Below are 21962 nucleotides of genomic sequence, written 5' to 3'. Positions count from 1 at the left end.
GGGTTATGGCTACGTATGTTTTTTTGACGATAATGCTGACCGAGGTCCCCTGATGTTGCATTCAAATGATGTTGCATTCAAAGAACAGTTTGCTTGCCACTTTTACCCCCGGAAAGCCGGGGACCAATGAGAAGCCTTTGTGAGAAGCACGTCATCACTTCATTCTCATTTTTGCGTCCAATGCGGAGCTTGTTTTCTTTTGGGCCGGACCAACGAAGGGGGGGGGGGGTTCCGTGCTGAAAATTGCCCCCCCCCCTGATAGAGAACCCTGCGCACGCCTGTGGGGAAGGATATGAAGCGAGTGCACTTGCCGCTCCCAATTCGGTGAGGATCTCGCAGTACTTGCGAAGGTTTCCCGTGGACAGGTACAACTGCGCCGCCTGTTGAAGGGACTGCTCCCTGCTCGGTCCGCCGACACCCGTGCCACCGAAGCGCGTCGCTGTGACGAGCTCCAACTCGTGCGCCTTCGACTGCGCACACGGTTCAAGTCCGGCAATTTTTAGTCCATCTTAAATCCAGTTGACGAGTGCCGATACTAACGGCTAACGTCACGGCACAGATTGCGACGTATTCCTACATAGTATTCGGTCAGCGTCGGTAACCCAGTAACATGCACACTTTGTTATGCATTGGTGCGAGCCTTCCACATACTATATGTTCATACATAAACCTCCGCTCAAGTAATCTCCACTAAAGAGCACTGCGTCACTTCGTCTTTAATTGAAGTGCTTATCACGAATGCTACGTGCCCAGTAAAATGTCTTGCCTGGTAACTTGCAGACGGGTGTCTTCTTTCGGTCAGATAAGCATACAAGTAATTTCTGCATCAATACCTGGTTTTCGTAACGTTCCTACTACGGCGTATCCTGAGCACTCAAGAAAGGCGAGGCGTATGTTCTTACGTTAACAGGCGCAGCGACAGCTGGGAGATGTGTAGCGGCTCGTCACGAGTACAGAAAAGTATTTTCATACGCCATTTCCGCGAATTATAGCGTCCGCGTGTCGTAGAAAATCCACAGTTACCTTCTTTGCTTCGAAATAAAATGGAGCAGTACATTTTCTTCCCTATATATACCAGACGAAACGAAAAAAAAAGAAATCAATTTGCTTATGCTACGAACGTTATTCGCCAGTTTGCCACAGGTACGTATAAATAGACTACGAATTTTTCATCGTATAACAAGGGTTTGTGTGCTGGAGCCGACGTTGCGACAAGCGGACTTGTCTTCTTCAAGACTGTTCCTTGAAGAAGACAAGTCCGCTTGTCGAAACGTCGGCTCTAGCTCACAAACCCTGTTAACGAATTTTTCATCGCAAGCTTCCATTTTCCCCCGACGCCCGTTTTTTTTTTTAAACGCGAAGCATTTCTTAGCGAACCTAAGGCACTTTGAGCGTTTCTATTTACGTATCTAGCTACGTATCTATCTATCTACGTATCTATCTAGCCGCCTACGTCTGGGTGCTCTCGTGATCGCCTCCTTAACTTGGTGTAGACCAAAATTAGTATGGGAGGGTAAGAGGGTTTGACGAATATGTCTGGCTGGTCATGGCATGAATAACGTGAAAATCCCGTCGCGTACGTCGTCAAACCCTTTCCTCTGGACACGTGTGGCACATACCCGTATACCACGGGCCGCGGGGTGCGGGTATGCAACACAGGTGATTGACAATTTATATCTACCCAAGAACGGCGAGAACAGACATTGGTAATTTAAATGCGAGAGCGTTAAGAAAAACTGACATCGGCAGCGTTGACCTGACGAATGCAAAGAATAAGTATCAGGGCCCCAGCAGGAATTGAACCCAAACATTCTGCGTGGCAATCAAGTATTCTACCACAGAGCCACGCCAGCTCTCGAAACTGCTTTGGAAAAAGAGCCTACGCAGACGTAATGTTGGTGAAACGTCAATTCTGGTTGCACTGCTGGCTATCTTAATTTATAAACACTACATATGTACTCCTATGATACAGGTGTCACATCGGGTTAACGTCAATTGTAGTTAAGCGCCATCCACTGAAGTTGGTCTGCCTAGCACTATCCAGGGCTAACATCCTCGCAAGCACAAGCGCTTCATATCAGCTTACCGCTTCTGGTGTTCGTAGTACCCATGTTCCTGTTGGCATCGTTACGCATCTCTAAACAACTGGTTATATAAAACTTATGTGACTGTTCAACATGTCTGCGGGTACAGCATTTGTACATATCATTAGCGTCATTTCGTAACAGTTCGCTCAATAAAAAGCAAAACACCACAGTCTCCTTCCTTCCAGCGAAGGGGTAACAGCCCGAACACACACCCACAAGAGAGACGACACGGACACACAAGCGCTGAATGTCCAGCGCTTGTGTGTCCGTGTAGTCTCTCTTGTGGGGGTGTGTTCGCACTGTTACCCCTTCGCTTTAAAATGAACCAACTCGCCCAAACAGAAGTCTTGATGAAGACACCTTCCCTCCGCATGCTTCGCAGAACATCGGTTCCCATGGTACGTGGGATCTGCCGAATTTTTTATATATATAGACTGGTAACACGTAGCAGACGGCTTAAGTTAACTTCCACTGACAGCATGAGTTCCAGCACCAAAATGTGCAAGCTTCCATAGTGACATGCATATGAGAACTACACAAAGCTTTAAATTGTGAGCCAACGAAGCTCACGGCTTTCATCTTGACCAGATGACTGCGGTGGAGCAGCTGCGAATCCTGGTACGACTCGGAGACTTGGGCGTCTTCTCCTTTTGTGACTATGCTCAGTAGATCCCACAGGTTACCGACTCCCGGCGGATCCTGCAAGCGGAGAAAAAAAAAGCATGTGCTCTCGTCGCGCCGATAGCTCCCTAACAAAACTGTGCAGCATCGTGAAGTCGAACTCTGGCGCCAGTGAATGACAAATCGCAATAGGTTGGCTCGCTGGTACATTTGTGGACAGACCACTATATCCTAGCTGCGGCCATCGGCACCTGACACCGATGTGGTATTCTAGGCGCCAAATAGTCCCAATTAGTGGTCGAGTTCGAAGATGGACATTTTCACATCTGCGCCACTTTTTGTCCCAGCTGCTTATGGCGGAGCTCGTAGGGACGTGCACTATGGTGTAGCGTGACCTCGTTGAACGCGTAGTGGTCAACAGCTGTACAAAATAAAGTAGACCGAAACGGTCATGAGCTCTTCCCCTGCAGCTACTTCAGTGCACATTCCTGCGGCCCGCATAGGCACCCAGCCGTCTAAGCCTAGCGCCCAGCCGGCCCAACACAACGGACATCTCGTTTTAATGTGTACCTACACATTGCCCATGACGCCAACCGTAGCTTCCTCAGTGCTGCACGCATTTTGCCAGGCAGCGCGCCTTATACTTTCTCGTCGGGTATGTGTACTCACACAAAAGAAACTGGACCAGGCCCTGAGCGCGGCTTCGTCTCGAGACGACTTGTAGCAGTTCTTCAGCTGTCTGGCTGCCGAGCCACACAGCAACTCCTTGCCTCTCCCCAGAGGCTGCTCTCCTGACCGCAACCGAGAAAAAAGAAAAAAAAAAGTCGGGGCAAGGAGGAAAAGGATAAGTCGGTAGGAAAACAGCGCTCACTTGTTTTGAGAGCCCGCCTACGCTTGTTGTCTTTCGGGTTTTGTCAACCACCAAGCTGATACGAGCCTTCGAAAAAAAATTTCTTCTACTGACACTTTTCGAACGGTTACAATGTATCCTGGACAGGTGGCAACAAAGCGACGAAATAGACTTTCGGATGCGTCTGCTGTTGACCTGTAATCTATTGTCAACGTTCTAAATGTTCATAGCAATGTATGTAGGTATATATAGGGATTCGATGAATATATGTGACGAACCACACGAGAACGGTGTGGTGCAGTAGCGGTGAAAGAGGAAAACGAAGTGTCTGATAAACACAGAGCTTCGTACATCCGTCATATCTACTGCGTTACATATATAACAATGCATATAAAGATTCGGTGTATGCATAGCTCGCATGTGACGTCATATCCGTCGTCCGCCCTCATCGTCCGCCATTTATAGGAATTCCGTTTGTGTCGCTGTGCGTTTGCTGTTCGTTTCGATGCATATGGATCGCACCTTTATCTCCCATGAAGCAAAATCTGGACAATAAACTAGCTGGGCTCGAGCTTTGCATGCCATCTCTTTCGTTTCGTTTCGTTCATCGTCGTCCTTTATGCAGCCCCACATCTTTGATGTATTATTTATAGGGGTGTGCGAATATCAAATTTTTCGAATACGAATCGAATACGAATATCCACCTTCGAATATCGAATCGAATATCGAATATCAAAGGAAAAATGCCTCCACAGTAACAATATTTTATTCAACATGTAGCTGTTTGAAAAAAAAAAACACATTAACAGCCTGACTGGCAACACAACATACACTGCTATCTCCAGAACACAATGTGCAGGCTAGCACAATGCACATCACAACGCAAGCAAATATCACGGCACAATGAAAGTAATGACAAGATGTTATCGTGAAGAAATATGAGTTGCTCCACATGATCAGGCAGCAGGCGCTCCCTTGTAACAGGGACAACTCCCCCCCCCCCCCCCCTGCCACTGAAAAGGCACGCTCGCTTGGAACAGAAGTGGCTGGTATAGGGAGTTACATGGGGCAAAGATTTGCCAGAATGGGGTATCTGAAGGTGCCTACAGTCCGCCACCAGTCACGTGGGTCACTATCTTTCTTCAGAAGTGGTCTCGCATAGTGAACGAGTGGTAGTGCGGCACGTTACGGCCGCATAATATTGAAAATGTATGGTTACATGATCGCCAACAGCGCTGCACGTCGGAGATGCACCAGCAATAAATCATACGTATTGGGGCGCTCGCCGCAGGCAGATATCGTGCCTCCGTGTACTTAGGATGTTTATCGCTCCTCTCGGCAACGTTTTTAGCGATACGAACGCAGCAGAAATGTGGAAGACGAGTTATTTTATGCATGATAATCGAATCGCATATTCGAATTTTTCGAATATTCGAAGTTATTGAATATTCGAAACTTTCCGAATACACGATTTTCGAATCGAATACGAATATTTCGACTGTAATATTCGACGAATATTCGAAACTTTCGAATATTCGCACACCCCTAATTATTTAAAAACATGAAAGACTTAATACAAGCCACTAGCATTAAATCGTGTCAAGAATTAGCCTGAGAGTGATTCAGTTATCGCAACTAGCCCCAGACATTATTCCGAGAGTGTTCCGACTAATGTCTGTCCGGAAGGAAAAAAGATTTTATTAATCTGTGTCCCGTTAACGCACACGAACGATACAGGTATATATGTACATTTTTCTGCGTAGTTCGCTTAAATGTTACTTCTGCAGCGACCGCAAATTGCCAAGATTAGTGCGATCGCGACGAAAGGACATACCTTGAGTCAACAACAACAAAACAAAAAAAGCATCAGCATGAGAAGCCAGCTGCCTGGAGATTGCGGACATGCTCGCACAACGAACAGAAACAAGCGTGCGTACAGATTAATTATTGTGTACAGCTTTTGGGGCTGAATTATTTATGTCTTGTATCCTGGATAACGTTTTCTGGTAATATGAACATAAAATGTGATGGTAATTGATGGTAATTACATATGCAATGCTATAAATTATATCAGTCATTTGCACAGCTACAACAGATTCGAGCGAAAGTATATAACGGGGGCCAATCAGAACTGATATATGTACCAGCATAATTAGCAAGACAAGATGTGTAAAAATCTGCGACTAGAGAAATCGCACACTAATTTATTAATTAGGTTCTTCTTGCTTCCCAAACTCACTAAGTCGCACAGCTTAACTGTTCATGATATTGTCATGCTTTACGCGACATCAGATTAAGCAGAAAACCATTTATTTAAATGGCGGCATAGTTAATGTAATATAACAATAATAGCTCGTAATAAGTTCACGTGCTACGTGACGCCAACAGGCAGAAAAAGAGTGTTCCACGCCGGCATGGCTACTGGCGGCGCTGACTGACGCTCCCACGTTTAAATACACATATATACCCCATAAAGTTGACGGGGGGATGGCCGCCGCGGTAGCTCAGTTGGTAGAGCATCGGACGCGATATTCGAAGGTCGCAGGTTCGGTCCCTGCCCGCGGCAAGCTATCTCTTCGTCCACTCTTCTTTCTTCACATTTACATTACATTTACTACTAATAACGTCCCCTATACTTTCCTTGGCATTATTGTCTGTTAGTGCTCATTAATATCGTGCATAACACAGAAAAACGAGCCCTTACAATTTCCACTTCTTTCCTTCAATAATATCTGGGGTTTCGCGTTCCGAAACCACGATATGATTATGAGGCACGCCGGAGTGGAGCGCTTCGGAAATTTTGACCATCTGGTGTTCTTTAACGTGCACTGACATCGCACAGTACACGGGCCTCAGGCACTTCGCTTCCATCGAAATGCGACAGCCGCGGCCGCGATCGAACCCGCGACCTTCGGGTCAGCAGCCGAGCACCGTAACATCTACACCACCGCGACGGACATAAGAGCCACAGCAGCATTCTGTTTTCACGCACCTTGTGGCGCCACGACGCAGTCCAAGTCCCAGCCGCACAAGATGCGTAAGAACAGCACAGACGCCAGGGGCAGCATGGACCAAACACGGACAGTCGAGTCTCTTGACGAAGAGGCCACCACGAACGGCCTTCGCGGGTGACACGCGAGCGCTGCGTAAAATAAATAAATAAATAAATAAATAAATAAATAAATAAATAAATAAATAAATAAATAAATAAAAACTGGTGACAGAAAATCTTCACGAGTCACGTTTACAACTCGACTGCAGCCTAATCAATTCGCCAAAGCGTTACTTCGTTGGGATGCGCAGCTGTTGTGCAGTGCATTAGTTGTCTCGGTCTGGTGGTGGCACTGGGCGTCGACCGCAGGAGAGACCAGAGCAAAGACGGGCGTTAAGATCGGCGTTGAGCTTATAGCAGGGACTGGTTTCTTTTGAACGCATGAGAAAGTGGAGGGGGAAGTAAAGAAAGGCAGGAAAGCTAACCAGACGCACGTCTGGTTTGCTACCCTGCTCTGGGGGGAAGGGATAAAAGGTGATAAACACCTAAGTAAAAACGCCACTTTCGCTTTCACCAAGTTGACATTATGTAGCGAAGGTAAGGGCTCGAGTCAGCCAATCAGCGACAAGAGTCGGCTGCATGTATCAGAAAGGAGGAAAATTTAATTGTGCGAAATCGTGTCGGTGTCACGCGGATGGTGGTCAGTGCCGAATATTGATAATTAATAATAATTGATGGGATTTTGCGTCCCAAAACCACGATATGATTTTGAGGGACGCCGTAGTAGAGGGCTCCAGATATATTGGCCATCTGGTATTCTTTATAACGTACACCTAAATCTAAGTATACACGGGCCTTGAGCATTTCGCCTACATCGAAATACGGCCGCCACGGTTGGGATTCGATAAGGCGACCGTCGGGTCGGCAGTCGAGCACCATAACCACTAGACTAACGTGGCGGGTCTGCCTATATAGGAGGAGTACTCCATGCAGTTCTGCTTGGCTGACGCTTCCACCTACCTTTTGCTGGCGTACACATATTTGTTGAGAGCATAGCTGGAGTTGTACCTAACACTCTGCCAATACACACTGTATACAAAAATACAGCAAGAACAATATTTAAGAATCTATTGTTAACTAGTAACTCCCAACTAGTAAAACATCGCTGCGACGTGCGCGCATAAAGGGAGCTGCACCTGCAAAGGAAGCTACACGTACCATAGATGTCAGCGCCGTGGTCTAAGAGCACGCAGATGCAGACACCGTCGCGCGTGTCCCACAGCCGGATGGTGGCGTCCCAGCTGCCAGAGAGCAGCAGGTGGCTCAGCTCGGTGCTCCAGACCACGCTGCGCGTCAAGTCTTGATGGCCGCGAAGCACTCGAACGGCGGACTCGCACGTGTAGTTCCACACGTGGATGGTGCTGCAGTCGGAATAATGTCACAACAATCATGAACACTTAATTTCACGCAATTGAACATGCCAGCGTATAACGCCCTCTGGATGACACTTATTTTCATTAAGTTCTATACAGCTTGGGATTCAGCTGAAGTGGTTTGCACGATTCTGCGCCGCATAGTTTAAAGTCTTCGATTAACTTCACTCTACTGCTAGAGTTAGCTTCTTGATTAGCTAAGAGAGCGTGCACAGTGGCCACCTCAGAAAGACGCTGTTGCGAGGTTCGGTAACTGGGCTAACACTAGCTTCTAGCACTGGTCAGGTGGACGACAATCTTCGCTTTCATGTTTCATCCAGTTTAGCGTGACTAAGATTGTCACAGTTTCGTTGGTCCTTAAGCACTCATTTATTTCACAGTATTTAGTGTAAGTTAATTTCCACATGCATTTCTCCTCGAATAACAACTACAATGAATGTCTGTGGCGCTCATGCCGGGAAACTGCATCATGAGTCGCTTACCAGTCATCGGAGGTGCTGCATAGCACACCGTCCCTGAGGGGCGACCACTTGACACGGAACGCTTTCTCCTTGTGTCCCTCCAGCGTCTTCAAGGGCACGCCACCGTCCATGCTTAGGTAGTAGATGCGGATCACACCGTCTCCGCACGCGGTGGCGAAAATACTCCTGCGCACGTTCATCTTTTTATCAGTTACTTGTATTTCCTACTCGCGTAATTACATTAATGAAGCCTGGTCCAAAGCACATTGAAGAGTTAGCACAGTAATAGTGCTAACATCAAGAGATCTCGGAAACTCTCCATAGAGTTATTTATTCAAATATGCAACACGTTCAATAAATAAAAACAAAAAGCTACATAATTAGAAAGATTGCAGCTGCTTCGCATTGCTCAGAAGTATGTAAGACCAATTGAGATATCTCGCGAAAATCATGGGTATCACGAGATTTCAAATGTATGAAGCTGCTTGCACTCCTGCCTGAGCACGATATTTCGTGCCTGCAACGATCCGAGAAACTAACTACAACGATGGATCGTACTGCTCTCCGCTGAGTTATTAAAATGCTGAAAGTTATTGCTCATAGAACGTAACGCAGCGTTGGAGGTTGTGAATGCCATAGTGCACCTTTGATTTTCGTGTTCTCTCAACTATTCTCTATTCCATAATTGTTAATTTCCTTTAACTATTTTTACCTAGCACAGTGTAGACAAACATTTACACTAACATCTCTGTTACTTAAAGGGGCCCGGCAACACTTTTCCAAGTAGCCATGGAATGGCTCCACCAAAGGGGCCTATTGCCTCACTAATCGACCGCCGCAAAAAGTTTTGGAATCCCTCCAGTACGAGCGGAGTTGCAAAGATTTGTCGCACGCTGTAATTGCCGTCTCTGTTCTCTCGTCCCGACGAAAGAGCTCTTTCTGCGCTCTTTCCTGTCTCCCTCCTCCTTTCCTGCTGGTTGCGCAGCAAGCTGAGTTGAAATCGCTGGAAGCTAATCAGGGAGGGATGGCACGGGGAAAGAAAGTACGTCACGCGAGCCTCGTGACTTTGAGCACTTTCTAAAAAGACAGGGCGAGCAAACACGGATACAAAACACTTCGGCGTTTGTGGTGTCCCGACTTTGTGTCCGCGTTTGCGTGCCCTGCCTTTTTAGAATGAATACTTACCAACTAGCTCATCTCTGTTAATTTGAACACTTTTTTCGAACGCTCGGCGCCTTTTCAGTGCGATGCGCGCGTGTGCGGGCAAGTGGCGGCCTCCCGCGGCGGCCGCAGTATACCGAGCTCGCCCTGTTCAAATCAGCCAATGGCGTGGAACTTGAGTCAATGACTCAGTGATTTTGAGTAAATGGCATCATGTGTCGTGAGAAGAGGAAGAGAGTTTTAGCTCATTTGAGAATTTATTGTAAATCCCAGGCCATGCTCAAAATGCGTTGCAGGGCCCCTTTAAAGGAAGAAGGAAAAGGTGTCCGCATTGGAGGCAATGAGGGATTCCATTAGCGGCGGGTTTAGAATACGGTGGTTACAGTCTTAGATCTGGCATTTTTTATCACGCATTTTTTTGTCATTCGTGCTTTCTTCTTACATGTTGAGACTTACTCGTTGTTTGGATTCCAGTCGCATCCGTACACAGTTGCGGGATGGTGAAAAGTCTGTACAAGTTTGCCGTCACTCCGATGAACCATGCTAAGGAAACAACGTAGCCTGGTTTAATATAATCTCAAAAAATACATTGTACAAAAGAGAATGTGAAAAAAAAAAGACGGAAGCACCCAGTGAGCATATTTAATCATACTTGCCAGGTTGAATCCGCTCCTGCTGAAGCTATTAACCTAGCGTCCGTCTGATTCCATGCAACGCAGTATAGAGCAGTCTCTTTTCCATGCTGCATACAAGAAAAAGAAAAGCAGCTAGAGTTGCACGGTTAAAGAAAAGTGGCGCACCGAGAGAAGAGAACAGACACCAACAGCTCTCGTCCTTGTCTTTTACCTTCTGTACGTGCGCGTTAAAATCGCGTCAAGGTTTTTAATTTGTTGGGTTTTAGGCGCCAAAACCACGATATGATAATGAGAGACACTGTAGTGGAGGGCTCCGGAAATTTCGACCACCTGGGGTTCTTTAACGTGTGCCTAAATCTATGCACACGGGCTTCTAGCATTCCGCCTCCACCGAAATGCGGCCGCCGAGACCGGGATTCGATCCCGCGACCTTTGGGTCAGCAGTCGAGCATTAAACCACTAGACCATCGCGGCGGGGTAGTGTCATGATTTTTTTGCTTTTTTTGCATTTTGAATTTGAATCAGCTCGTCCAATTTCCTGCCATGTTAGAGTTCGCAGCTGAATAATAATGATCAGTATGTTCCAGACAATCTGCACGTGGGTGTTAAAGGAATGAAATGCGTAATTTCGTCCAAGTGCAAGGCATCGAGTAACGAAAAAAACATGGCTGTTCCCTCCGTCATAAGAATTGGTATAACACGAAAGTGAAACGTGTCTTCACAGAAGTAGTGCTTATTGTGTATTGATATATGAGAGCTTGTGTACAACGTCTATTCGTATTCGGCAGCTATAGCACCGTTTGGCGTCGATGCACCCATGTTGACGCCTAGTGGCATGTCTCCATCGCGACGACTAAAGCCCATGATCATGATTAAACCGTTGTGGTAGCTGAAGTTGCGAACATATACGAGTATTTGGACACAGCAAATCGTGAATCCCGCGTAAAGACGACATCAACATAATCAACACCGGTACCCGATATGCATTTCTTCAAAACGTCGTTGATTAAAGAGAGAAACGGCACGGTGTGCGTTTTCTAGTAATGGGTAACCGACGCCTGTGCTCATGCATACACTACCACACTGCGCTTAAGCAACACGGGAGGCAGATGTTCGTAGCTTGAGCCGCAAACGCGTGCGTCCCGCTGGCCTTTGTCTCGCTCCGCCAAGGCACCACATTCGCCCGTCGAAATCGTGTCCTTTCTGCAATGCATATTGCAGCAGTTTTGTTAGTCGGTGCTCTCGCAATCGAAGCAGTCGGCGGCGGAGAAATCCCGTTGGTGCATGCGGAAGCTGCACAACTCCGATGAGCCGGAGCACGCTAACACGAAGCGAAAGGGAAAGAACGTAACTGCGTCTAGGATGCCTCGGCGACGCCAGCGCGGCCAGTGTCCCTCGTTGGTATCGAGACGCTTTAACCATAACATCCGATATCGCTCGCAGTCTCGGAGTCAGCGCTAGTAAGTGTCGATCCCGATGCACTACTTTTCACCTCTGACAGACGGTGGCACCTCCCCGCTCCGCGCCGCCTACCTACACCACCAAAAGAACGCACCATGCGAGAGAGAATGTGCGAAAGATATAAGGCGCGTTCGTGAAGTGTCCAGCTACTGCCAAGGTGGCTTAGTCGGTTGAGCGTCTGGCACTAACCGTCGCGGCCGCAAGGTCGTGGGTTCTATTCCCAGCGGCGGATCTTTTTCTTGGTCTTTTTCTTCCTCACCCGCTGACGTCCATTTTATTAACGTCATATCCGTAACGGAAGTACTTGGTGGACCCCGGCATAAGACACTTTCGTGTTAAAAAATCAGCAGTTTTTGCGTGTACGAATACAACCGATGCGCGAAGCTACTTAGAAATGGGACGCAAACGACTATGTACGTTTTGAGGCTGCTTATTTGCGCCGCACGCCTTGTTTCTTGCGCAACGCGCGCTGAACGACGCGCCCCTTTCCTTTTTCTTTGCCGCGTGCGCTGAAAGCCGCGCGCGGCGTTTCATTGTCCTTTTTGCGCCGGCGCCGCATCTGGTTGCAAGGAGCTTCGATGGCGATGGCGGGGAGCGGGCCTAAGGAGCTCCGCTCCTAAACAACTAGCAGTTGTTCCATGTACGAATACAACCGATGAGCGAAGCTCCTTAGAAATTGGACGCAAACGACTGTGGGCGCCTGATCTCGCCGCTGCTGGCTTTCATGAAGGCGGTAGGGTGGGGAGCGGGTGGGAAGAGCGCCTGCAGCGCTCTGTGGCGGGTAGGACTGAGCGAGTGAGTGTGCGGCGCGCGCAGCGCAGGGAGCGGTGATGCGGCGGGGAGCTTCGATGGCGGCGACGGAACGCTGCGTGCTGCGTTCGGCGCGCGCAGCTGTTCATTGTCTTTTTGCGCCGGAACCGGGTGGGGAGAGCGTCTGCTGCTACCTTCGACAAAGCGCCCGTAGTGCGCTAGAATGATGGTTGTGCGCTAAAATGATGGTTGTCATTTCACAATCCACAATAAAGGTGGTGAAAGTGAAGACCACCATTAATTAGTTGTGCACAGAGCTTATTTCTTTTAACCTCGAATTTCTGGTGCGCTAGAACCAAACCTCTCAATGCCTAAACATTTCCTCGTAGATTACCGGCCACTGCAACCTAAAGCGATGATTGAGAGAAGGGAGCTTCGACGGTGACGGCGGGGTGCGGGCCTAGGGAGCTTCGCTCCTAAAAAGTGAGCACTAGGAAAGTATAAATCGCTGCTCTTGCGCTCATATTAAACGCTCTAGTGGTTTTGCGGTTACCTTTCCTAATCATGTGCCACCAACTGGCCTATACCCACACTCTTCCAAGTTACGGTCTAGCGAGGTAATATCTCGTTCCTACAAAACCCCAGAGGAGTAAATGTTGATTTATGATTGGGTGAAAATAGTTATGTTAGGATTTATGGCACAAAAGCAACGGTTGCTATGATGCGCCATCCAACGTATTGTTCAATGAAAACGTGGTTAGGCGCAGCTAGACCAGTAAGTATACGGTATGGTAAATAGCTCTGCAGTTTTCTAGCGCAGTGACTATTCTGTGGCCCAGACCACAGGATAGACTGCAGCTTTATTCTGTGGACGAGACCACAAAATAAAGTGCAGCCTTATATTGTGGACCATGCAATAAACTTGCGCGCTGTGGGCTGTGCATAAATGTTCTGTAGCCCAAGCAGCCTACCTCTCTTGACGACGGTTTCTGCGCACCAGACCACAGAATAGAGTCCCAATCTATTCTGTGGACCAGACCACAGAGTAAACTGCAGCTTTGTTTTGTGGACTAGACCACAAAATAAAGTGCAGCTTTATTTTGAGGACCACACCAAAGAGACAAGCTTGTGCTGTGGACCGTGCGCACCAGACGACCAGACATTGCTGTAGCCCAAACAGCCCACCTCTCTTGACGACCGGGTTCTCTCACAAATTGGTAGGGTTTATTCTGTGGTATAATTCACAGAATAAGCACTGCGCCCTCCTTTCTTGACGACAGCTTCTCTCGTGAATTGCAATATTCGCTCGCAGCTTTGTGAATAAGTCTGGACCAAGGAGGTCATTTCCGGGCATAGTACGCGAGATGGAAGACCCTTATGCGTGAAAGGTTCGAAATACGAAGGCGAAGCCCACCTTTGGCATGCTTGCTGGTCTGACATGCCAAAGCAGGTAAACTTGTAGTGAATTGAAGCAGCAAAAAGAAGGCGTATATTAACAAATGACAGCGGTTCTAAATATTTCTGGACCTGATCTATCGAGTGCGGAACACTTGTCACTTTCACCACAGTACATTTGTGTCATGCAAAAAGAAAATGTGCACTAAGATTTGCACAGGAGACTAAATTTTGAGCGATCGCCCCGATTGTGCGAACACAGCCTCAGATCTCCCTAAGAACAGCGCCAACGCCACCGCGAGAAGGGAATCATAACGACAAAGGGCGACACTACTAAAATACTCTGGCCCTGATCTCTCGCGTCCGCACACACTTCAGTCACTTTCACCGCAGTGCAATAATGTCGTGCAGAAAAAGTGCACTGAGATTGGCAAGGCGCTACTTTAGCTGTTTCTGTAAAGTTTTCAGACGTTGACGATCATACAAGTACTCGTAATTATACGGCGCGTGCAAGTGTAATTAAGTGACAAAGTGTGCTGTGTCCAGTGACAACTAGTAGGTTCTCGCCAATCTTATTGCGCTTTATTTTTTTTTGCTTGACACGGGTGTACTGCGGCGAAAGTGGCTTAAGCGTTACGCACTCGATGGACCAAGGCCAGAAAATTTTATACACGCTGTCATTTATTATTATTGTTTTCTTTTCGCGGTGGCGTTAGCGTTCTTTTACGGGTGATTTATGGCTGCGCCCATTCCGAAGGATTGCTCAGAATTCGAGTCTCCCGTGCAAATGTTAGTGCACTTTTTCACATGACACAAACGTACTGTCGTGAAAGTGACCTTAGTGTTCCGCACGCCATAGATCAGGTCCACGAAATTTTAGAACCGCTGTTATTTGTTATTATACGCCTTCATTTTGCTGCTTCCGTTCACAATAACAAGTTTATCTGTGGCTGATATCAATACTCGCATATGTCAAAACATTGGAATCTTTCACGCATAGGCGTCTTAAATAGCGATTCACAAAACGGCGAGCACATAGAGATTCGCCAGAGAAGCTCTCGTCAAGGGAGCTCGAGCGTTGGCAAATCGAAGTCTTCATGGGGTGGGTTCAGTTCTTTCTGAGGGCATTCCACTGGCTCATCACAACAGTGCCTGTTTTGTGGACCAGACCACAGAATGAACCCTCGCAATTTGTGACGGAAAACCGTCGTCAAGAGAGGTGGGCTGCTTTGGCTACAGTACATTCTGCACAGCCCACAGCTATCCACAGCGCGCAAGTTTATTGTGGTCCACAAAATAACGCTGCAATTTATTTTGTGGTCTGGTCCACACAATAAAGCTGGAGTTTATCCTGTGGTCTGGACCACAGAATAGTCACTGCGTTTTCGTAGCTTTCCAGGAATCAGTCACCGCAGAACACGAACGGAAAAAAACCTCTGTCTAAGCAAAACAACTGCCACGGTAGCTTACATCGAGAATGGCGTTTTTCGGGACATTCTTTACGGTGTCCCAGATGAGGAGCCCATCCTTGGAGGTTCCCAAGGCGACGCAGTCTTGTCCAGACGGGGCCCAGGACAAGCAATAGATCGTGCTGTTTCTTGGCGGAGAAGACATTACCTGAAACAAAACAAAGTATGATAGGAGTTCCAAGTCTAAGTAACGAGCACTAACAGACAATAATGCAATTATTATTGTGTATAACAAAGAAACCTAGCCCTTAAAAATTAAAACTTCTTTCCTTCATTCATAGCGAGGGTCTCGTTCTGGCAGACTTGATGCTTTCAGGTAGTATGCGAGGGTTTATTGGTCAGCTGCCAGCTCGTAATAAGTTCACGTGCTACGCGACGCCAACAGGCAGAAAAAGAGTGTTCCACACTCGCCTTCATGGCTACTGGCGGCGCTGACTGACGCTCCCACGTTTAAATGTGCATATATACCCTATAAAGTGGACGGGGGGATGGCCGCCGCGGTAGCTCAATTTGTAGAGCATCGGACGCGTTATTCGAAGGTCGCAGGTTTGGTCCCTGCCCGCGGCAAGCTATCTTTTCGTCCACTTTTCTTTCTTCACATTTACCTTACACTTACTACTAAAAACATCCCCTATACTTTCCTTGGCATTATTGTCTGTTAGTGCTCGTTATTATTGTGTATAACAAAGAAAACGAGCCCTTAAAAGTCTGTAAATGTCACTCTATGCCTTGGGCTTTCGACGCACAAGCAAAAAAAAAACAAAAATTAATGCGAGCTCAGCTTCGCCCATTACCACAAATTTTGCAGTATAAATATACTTGTGACGTCGACGTCACGCTGGAAGAAGGCAAGGAGAGAGAGGGAGAGAGAGAGAGAGAGGAGAATGGTAAAAGAAAGGCAAGGACGTTAACCAGTGCTGAGCCCTGTTGGCTACCCTGCAATGCGGAAGAAAAGTTTAAGAAGAGAAGGGAAAGAGCACTGTTCTTGCCGCGCACGTAGTGAGTTCTGTGCTCGAAGCCACAGACGGTCGATCATTCACGTGGCCAAAATTATAGCAGACCTCTCGTTGCTTTATGCATCTTGGATGTCCGGTCCCGTGGGCCCAGTATCTTTACGGTGAAGGTGCTGCTGTTAGTGTTTTCAAGAAATGGACTTCTGAAAGCTGGCGAAGACTGGATTTACAGCATGCAGCAGTTGCACCGTGCTTCGGCAAGAAAGAATGTCGCTTGCGGACGCTAAAGTTGCCTGTAGGCTTCTTCAATGGAGATTGCAGCTCGCTTTTTCGCATTATTGCCTCTCAACATTTCGTTTGCGCCTGAAAGCTTTGAAAAAAAATAAGATGAACGCTCCTTGGTTGGCGCTTTTCAACTTTCAGTATACAGTCAAAATCTATAGGGTATTTGAGAGACTTTTTTCATACAGTTAATGAACGTAGAATACTGCCTCAATTTGTACACACACTGCTGACTTGTACACACTTTCGTATGCAAGATTGTAAATAATCAAGCTTAGTGAACTCACAGCTTTCATCGTCTCTATATTCCAGATCTTCAGTGTACCGTCGAAACCGGCAGTGGCAAGAAGGTTGCAATTGTCGGGCTTGAACTGGCAGTCGAATATGGTCTCGGTGTGCGCCTGCAATAACCGTCGACATCGTTAGCGCTTCCCTGTGCTATAGTAATAAACAAAATTGACGACAAAAGAGCTCTTATTAACCAAGTTGTCGGCAAAGAAAATATAAGCACGCCTAGCACAACGACATTGTCTTTCATGGAGAGTTCTGTGCGAGGATTTAGGAACACAACAGCTTTAGCTAAGTGACGCGTGTTTTACGGTCTTAACTTACTTGACGACAGATATCCAAATCCCCAATTGTTTATGCGAAACCGATGCAAAAAACGTCCTTACTGTGCTATTTCCTACTTCCTGTCTGTTGCATTCCCATATATTCCATCATTCGCGCTTTTCAGGTTACCCGATAAATTGAAAGCATGAAAAGTTTCTTTTCGAAGCAAAATTTTACAGCAAAACGCGTTTCCTTTGCAGTAAGCTTGACTCGTATGGTAGGAAGGCTTACAAGAGTAATGATGTCGAAGAACTAGGATTTCAGGGCATGTTGAGAGGATGTTGAAATTGCATAATTAAGAAATGACACGCACTTCGTCGGCAATAATATCGACCGTGCATGCAAAGTGATCAACAAGGAAGCTATAAAGTTTGAAAGCCAAATCGCGATTTCATTTTCTTTTTTCGAGGCTCTGAAATTAGTCGGCATCTATGTATATTTCGCTTCAGAACTGTTTACGTCGAGGTTTCGTTCCATCTGTAAGAGCAGCATAAGAAAAACGATATAAATTGTCCAATAACATGACCATAGTGTTCAGACAATAGATGTAGTGAATTAATCTTAGTAAACGTCCGGCCTGAGCATTTAATACTGGGCTCTGAACGGTGCCAGGTTCCCAACGGAGCCCAACGGAGGCTTTCTTAGCGGGCTCCGTTGGGAACTTGGCTCCGTTCCGAGCCCGCGAAGAAAGCCTTTGTCAACCAGTGCCGACCGCTCCCTAGCGTCTCACCCCTGCAGTTCTTCACAGCAATCTGACGTCGATAGAGACCTTACGGGGCGCAACGCCACGCAACATGCTGCGCAATTCGTTATGGAAGAAGAAGCTGTAGTAAATTGGCAACACTGCCCCCGACATGAGCCCACGTAAATATATGCTAGTTTGTGACCACCCCAGAATAGCACGAAGAATACCACACTCTTGTTCGGGCTCTGCAAATATTCAGTGGGTTCACATGACGATTGGATCAGTATGATGGTATATTACATCTTGTGTACCACGTGAGCGCATCCTTACTCCACAGAGATTCTTACATTTTTTGCATACCTTTACGATCTATACATCCTGTCTACAGCATTTCGACTGACTTATCGCGGAATGTCGGCGTGCCGTCTTTCAAAATATTATTAGCGCAGCATTGCGTGTTGCCGTGCCAACGGCGCCCGCCACAGCTTCAAAATGCATGTAGTTCCATAAGCTTATGCGCTTCTCATCGCAAGTATCTGCAAGAACAGGTAAGATACGATTAGCACCGACTGCAGTGCCTTTCTCTTTTTTTACGTGCAACGTTTTGTTTTCCAATGGTAATAGTATGTAGACTTTCTATGTGACTTGCGGCACTGCCTTTGCGTCCTCACTCTAATCTTGTAACGCCTGCATTACGACAAAAGAGAAGTAAACATAGCAAGCTGTTTGTCTTCACCACGGTCGAAGTTTCACGCACCGTATCCCGCATGAAGTCCCAGGAGCGTCGGCGAATGTTGTAGAGACCAACTGCCCCGTCAGAGAAAAGGCACAGCACACGCACGTGCGCTGGAAGGCGAGCCCCGTTGCCCGCTGTCTGTTGCGACGCCGCGCACTCGGCGGAAGGCACAGTCGAGGCGCGATCTTTGTCCGGGAACCCGGTGCAGACGCATAGCGTACGAAAACCACTGCCGTGTAGCTGCAGGTTCTCCAGTGGCGTGTTGCGGGAGACGTTCCACACACGCAGTGTCCCGCACATTTTATCTGTAATGAGAAATAGTGCCGGGAGGCACGAAAGTGTCACGTAATCTGTGCACGATGTGACATTTTAGTCTCACGCCTCGTGGATTATTTCTGCTGCAGGTTAATCGTTTCTCTCGGAGATATGTACTGCAGCGTGGAGCAACTGTAGCATTCAACTCGTTCACAATTTTTAAATGCTCTTAATCCGTATGATTGTCAACACTAGTCGGATGTGCCTCCTGTACCTAAAACCTCTTTATCGACACAAAAGCAAGCAAACAAAGGACAGAAGGGTTAATTAGCAGGTCGTCCGGCTGACTACTCTGCAGGTGTTAAAGCGGATTGATCATGGTAATGTCAGTAAATCGCGCTTAGCTTTCTACGCCGATGATTCGCGAGGTGTATCTAGAATATCGAAAGTGTCGACTGTTCAGAAGGCCGAATTTTTCAAGCGTTTTAATAATTTTTATGATTACTATTCTTTTTCTTTACAGCGGTGCTGTTAAAGCTGAGCTTGAACCTTCCTCGCCCGTGTCGTACGCAGCTAGCCTAGCGGGTATGCACCAAGCAGCCTTTAGCATAGCCATGTGTAGTATAGTATATAGGAAGGGATGGGAGAGACAAGTGTGGGCGATGAGGGAAAGGCGAAGGAGAGAGTGTATAACATAGCATAGCGATGTATAATACAGTGTATCATAGTATAGTATAAAATGCATAGCAAGGGGTGAGAAATAGAAGTGAAGGTGAGGAGGAGGGGGTATAGCATAGTTTAGCGAAGGCGAGTGGAGGAGGGAGACGAGTTGCAGGTTGAAGACATGCAGGTGGTCAAGCGGAGAGGAGGCCTGAGCAGCGGCGTAGGCGGTAGGGTGGAGCCGGGGCGTGGGAGAAGGCAGTGTGCAGCCGCGCCGAGCGTGGGTTTTGTTACGTTAGCGATGACGTCATCAACTTTCGCGACGTCAGTGAATTTGGCCCCTCAGCTCCGCTGTACATTATTGTTTACGACGTCAAGTCAGTTAAACCTGAGCCTAATTCTTTTTTCATGTAGGACGCGTGAGCTTTTTAATGAGTCAAGCGCCTTGTGTACAACTTACGTTAGTACGACTGATAGTCTGCGCATGCGCTTTTGTATGTACTTATGCTCTTTTTCGGGCATGAATAAGATGAAAGTGCCGCTCGTATGACCGTCTGTGTTTTACGCGTCGTGAGCAATTTTTTTGCAGCAATTTATGCCATATAGCGAGTACCGAATAGGCCATAAACAAGTTATTTTACAATTAAGAGGGGTCGGTAACGGGATCGATACCGAGACGCACCTCAACCTTACGGTTAAACTTCATAACATCTCATGAAAATATGCGATACACTAGCTGTGAGCATGAAATGACGGGACCGTTCGGATGTACAATACATCTCAGTAAATAGAGAAATCGCACACCATAGCTTAAATACTGCAAAATGTAAAGCATTTGGATAGCAGCGCGGACAGATGTCTTATGAATCGCTCCATTACGTTTTCCCCCCCGGTTGTACCCGCTTTTCGCGAAACGTTATCATTAACCTTTTTTTATTTTTTTTACTGTAGAACACATGGCTACAGTAGCAGACACACTTCAATCTCAACTTTTACTTCAATGCTTGCAACCTGTTTATAGTTGCACAGAACAGAACGCTAATCCAGAAAGCTTACCCAAGGTGCAGCACAAAAGTTGGAAGTACGAAGCCTTAACTGAACATTTTGTGTGGCAGTGGACTATTGGATAGGCTGCAGTACTCCTGCTCCGCAACTCCTCTTCCTATTTGCTTGTTTTCGCGCACCTGCTCTTCTCTCGTCTTTTTCAATCTTACCCTTCCCCTCCCCCAGTAGCAAACCAGATGTTATAATTGTGGTTGACCTCCCTGCCTTTCCCTCATTTTTATGTCTCTTTCTCTCTCGTAAAAGTACCAGCGAAAGTAGTGCATCTGTGTAAACACCGCATGTAATTATGAGGTGAAAATGTGTCGCGTACCTCCCGTCAGGAACATGCCAGCCGCATCGGGCACCCAGGTGAGCGCGGCGATGGTGGTGGCGCGGCTGGGGCAGGCGTACGTGGCCAGCACCTGCGGCTCGCCCGACGTCGACCAGTCGAGCAGGAACAGTTGCCCGCTGGGAAGCCCGGCGAGCAGATAGCCCGAAGACTGCTCGTCCCAGCGTAGCGCCACCACGCTGCGGGGGTCCTCGTCCTCGCTGTCCGGGGGCACGTCGTGGAGCAGCCGCACGTGCTTCTGGCACATACCACCTGGTCGAGGAAGACCCGGGAGGGGGCGATGTTAACGGTTCACGCGAAGCGTCGCGAGAGTACGCACAACAGCGCGGGTTGGTGTTGGGTAACATGATGCAACAGCGCTAAGACAACGTTTTTGTTCACGAAACAGTGGTCCCGCAATAGCTGAAACCTAAGGAAAAGAAAGCGCACTAAGATGGTACCACTAATATAAGCGAAATGTTATATGTAACAAGAGATGAGGAGGAGGACAGGAAGGAAAGACTTCTCTTAGCCACAGCTTCAACCAGACGCGCGTCCGGTTTGCTACCCTACATTGCGGGGAGGGGATTCAAAGAAAGAAAGAAGAGGGAAGAAAGTACTATCAAAGTACCTGTGTGCCTGTGCGTTATGCGTAGTGGCCAAGGCATATCGCCCAAACAGCTTGTAGCACGAAACGACACAGGGACCCGAGGAAGCACATATGCACAACACACGGCGCTTATGTGCCTTCTCGTGTCCGTGTGTCGTTTTGCGCTACACCAAAGCTGTTCAGGTGATCCACCCACATTGCAACCCATATCGCTAGATCTGACGTTTCGACAACGAGACTCCTCTTCGTCACAGCTTCGGCAGGCCCTGGCGAGGGCAAGTCGAATTCTGCGCCCTTTGATTACGGGAAGGAAAACAAACGCGACAAAGATAAAATTATCAAAGAGCCATGGACGGTGAGAGCACTGCCTCGCTTTTAGATCGAAATATTTGGAGATCTAAAAGCTGCACAAAAGGGCCGCTTGTAATGAGATTCTTTTCACCCTGTTAAAGCCCTGTCGGTTCCAGTTCCATCCATGTCGT

At 47.5% G+C, this 21962-nt stretch overlaps 2 protein-coding genes and 1 non-coding gene across 3 annotated transcripts in view; 1 reads left to right on the top strand and 2 right to left on the bottom strand.

Annotated features, from left to right (window-relative positions):
- LOC125756097 (WD repeat-containing protein 17-like) overlaps positions 1–10151 on the bottom strand; it is a 32346-nt gene extending 22195 nt beyond the window's left edge. The window contains exons 1-7 of the mRNA XM_037650904.2: positions 10062–10151; positions 8466–8630; positions 7769–7971; positions 6551–6700; positions 3378–3499; positions 2658–2786; positions 312–470 (exon numbers count right to left, since the gene is read on the bottom strand). Coding sequence (XP_037506832.2) covers positions 312–470; positions 2658–2786; positions 3378–3499; positions 6551–6700; positions 7769–7971; positions 8466–8630; positions 10062–10147 — 1014 coding nt within the window. The 5' untranslated portion in view covers positions 10148–10151. The remainder of the gene's footprint in view (positions 1–311; positions 471–2657; positions 2787–3377; positions 3500–6550; positions 6701–7768; positions 7972–8465; positions 8631–10061) is intronic.
- Positions 6052–6124, top strand: Trnas-cga (transfer RNA serine (anticodon CGA)). The gene has a single exon. It is a non-coding gene; the product is annotated as a tRNA-Ser (tRNA).
- Positions 10152–10245: 94 nt separating the features above from the next.
- LOC119382965 (WD repeat-containing protein 17) overlaps positions 10246–21962 on the bottom strand; it is a 28802-nt gene continuing 17085 nt past the window's right edge. The window contains exons 4-8 of the mRNA XM_049412371.1: positions 20874–21143; positions 18605–18888; positions 16838–16951; positions 15317–15463; positions 10246–10347 (exon numbers count right to left, since the gene is read on the bottom strand). Coding sequence (XP_049268328.1) covers positions 10252–10347; positions 15317–15463; positions 16838–16951; positions 18605–18888; positions 20874–21143 — 911 coding nt within the window. The 3' untranslated portion in view covers positions 10246–10251. The remainder of the gene's footprint in view (positions 10348–15316; positions 15464–16837; positions 16952–18604; positions 18889–20873; positions 21144–21962) is intronic.

The sequence above is a fragment of the Rhipicephalus sanguineus genome, chromosome 2 (assembly GCF_013339695.2).
Source record: "Rhipicephalus sanguineus isolate Rsan-2018 chromosome 2, BIME_Rsan_1.4, whole genome shotgun sequence".
Lineage (NCBI taxonomy): Eukaryota > Metazoa > Arthropoda > Arachnida > Ixodida > Ixodidae > Rhipicephalus > Rhipicephalus sanguineus.
The sequence above is the reverse complement of the archived record's forward strand: the minus strand, read 5'-3'. Positions and strand labels throughout refer to the sequence as shown.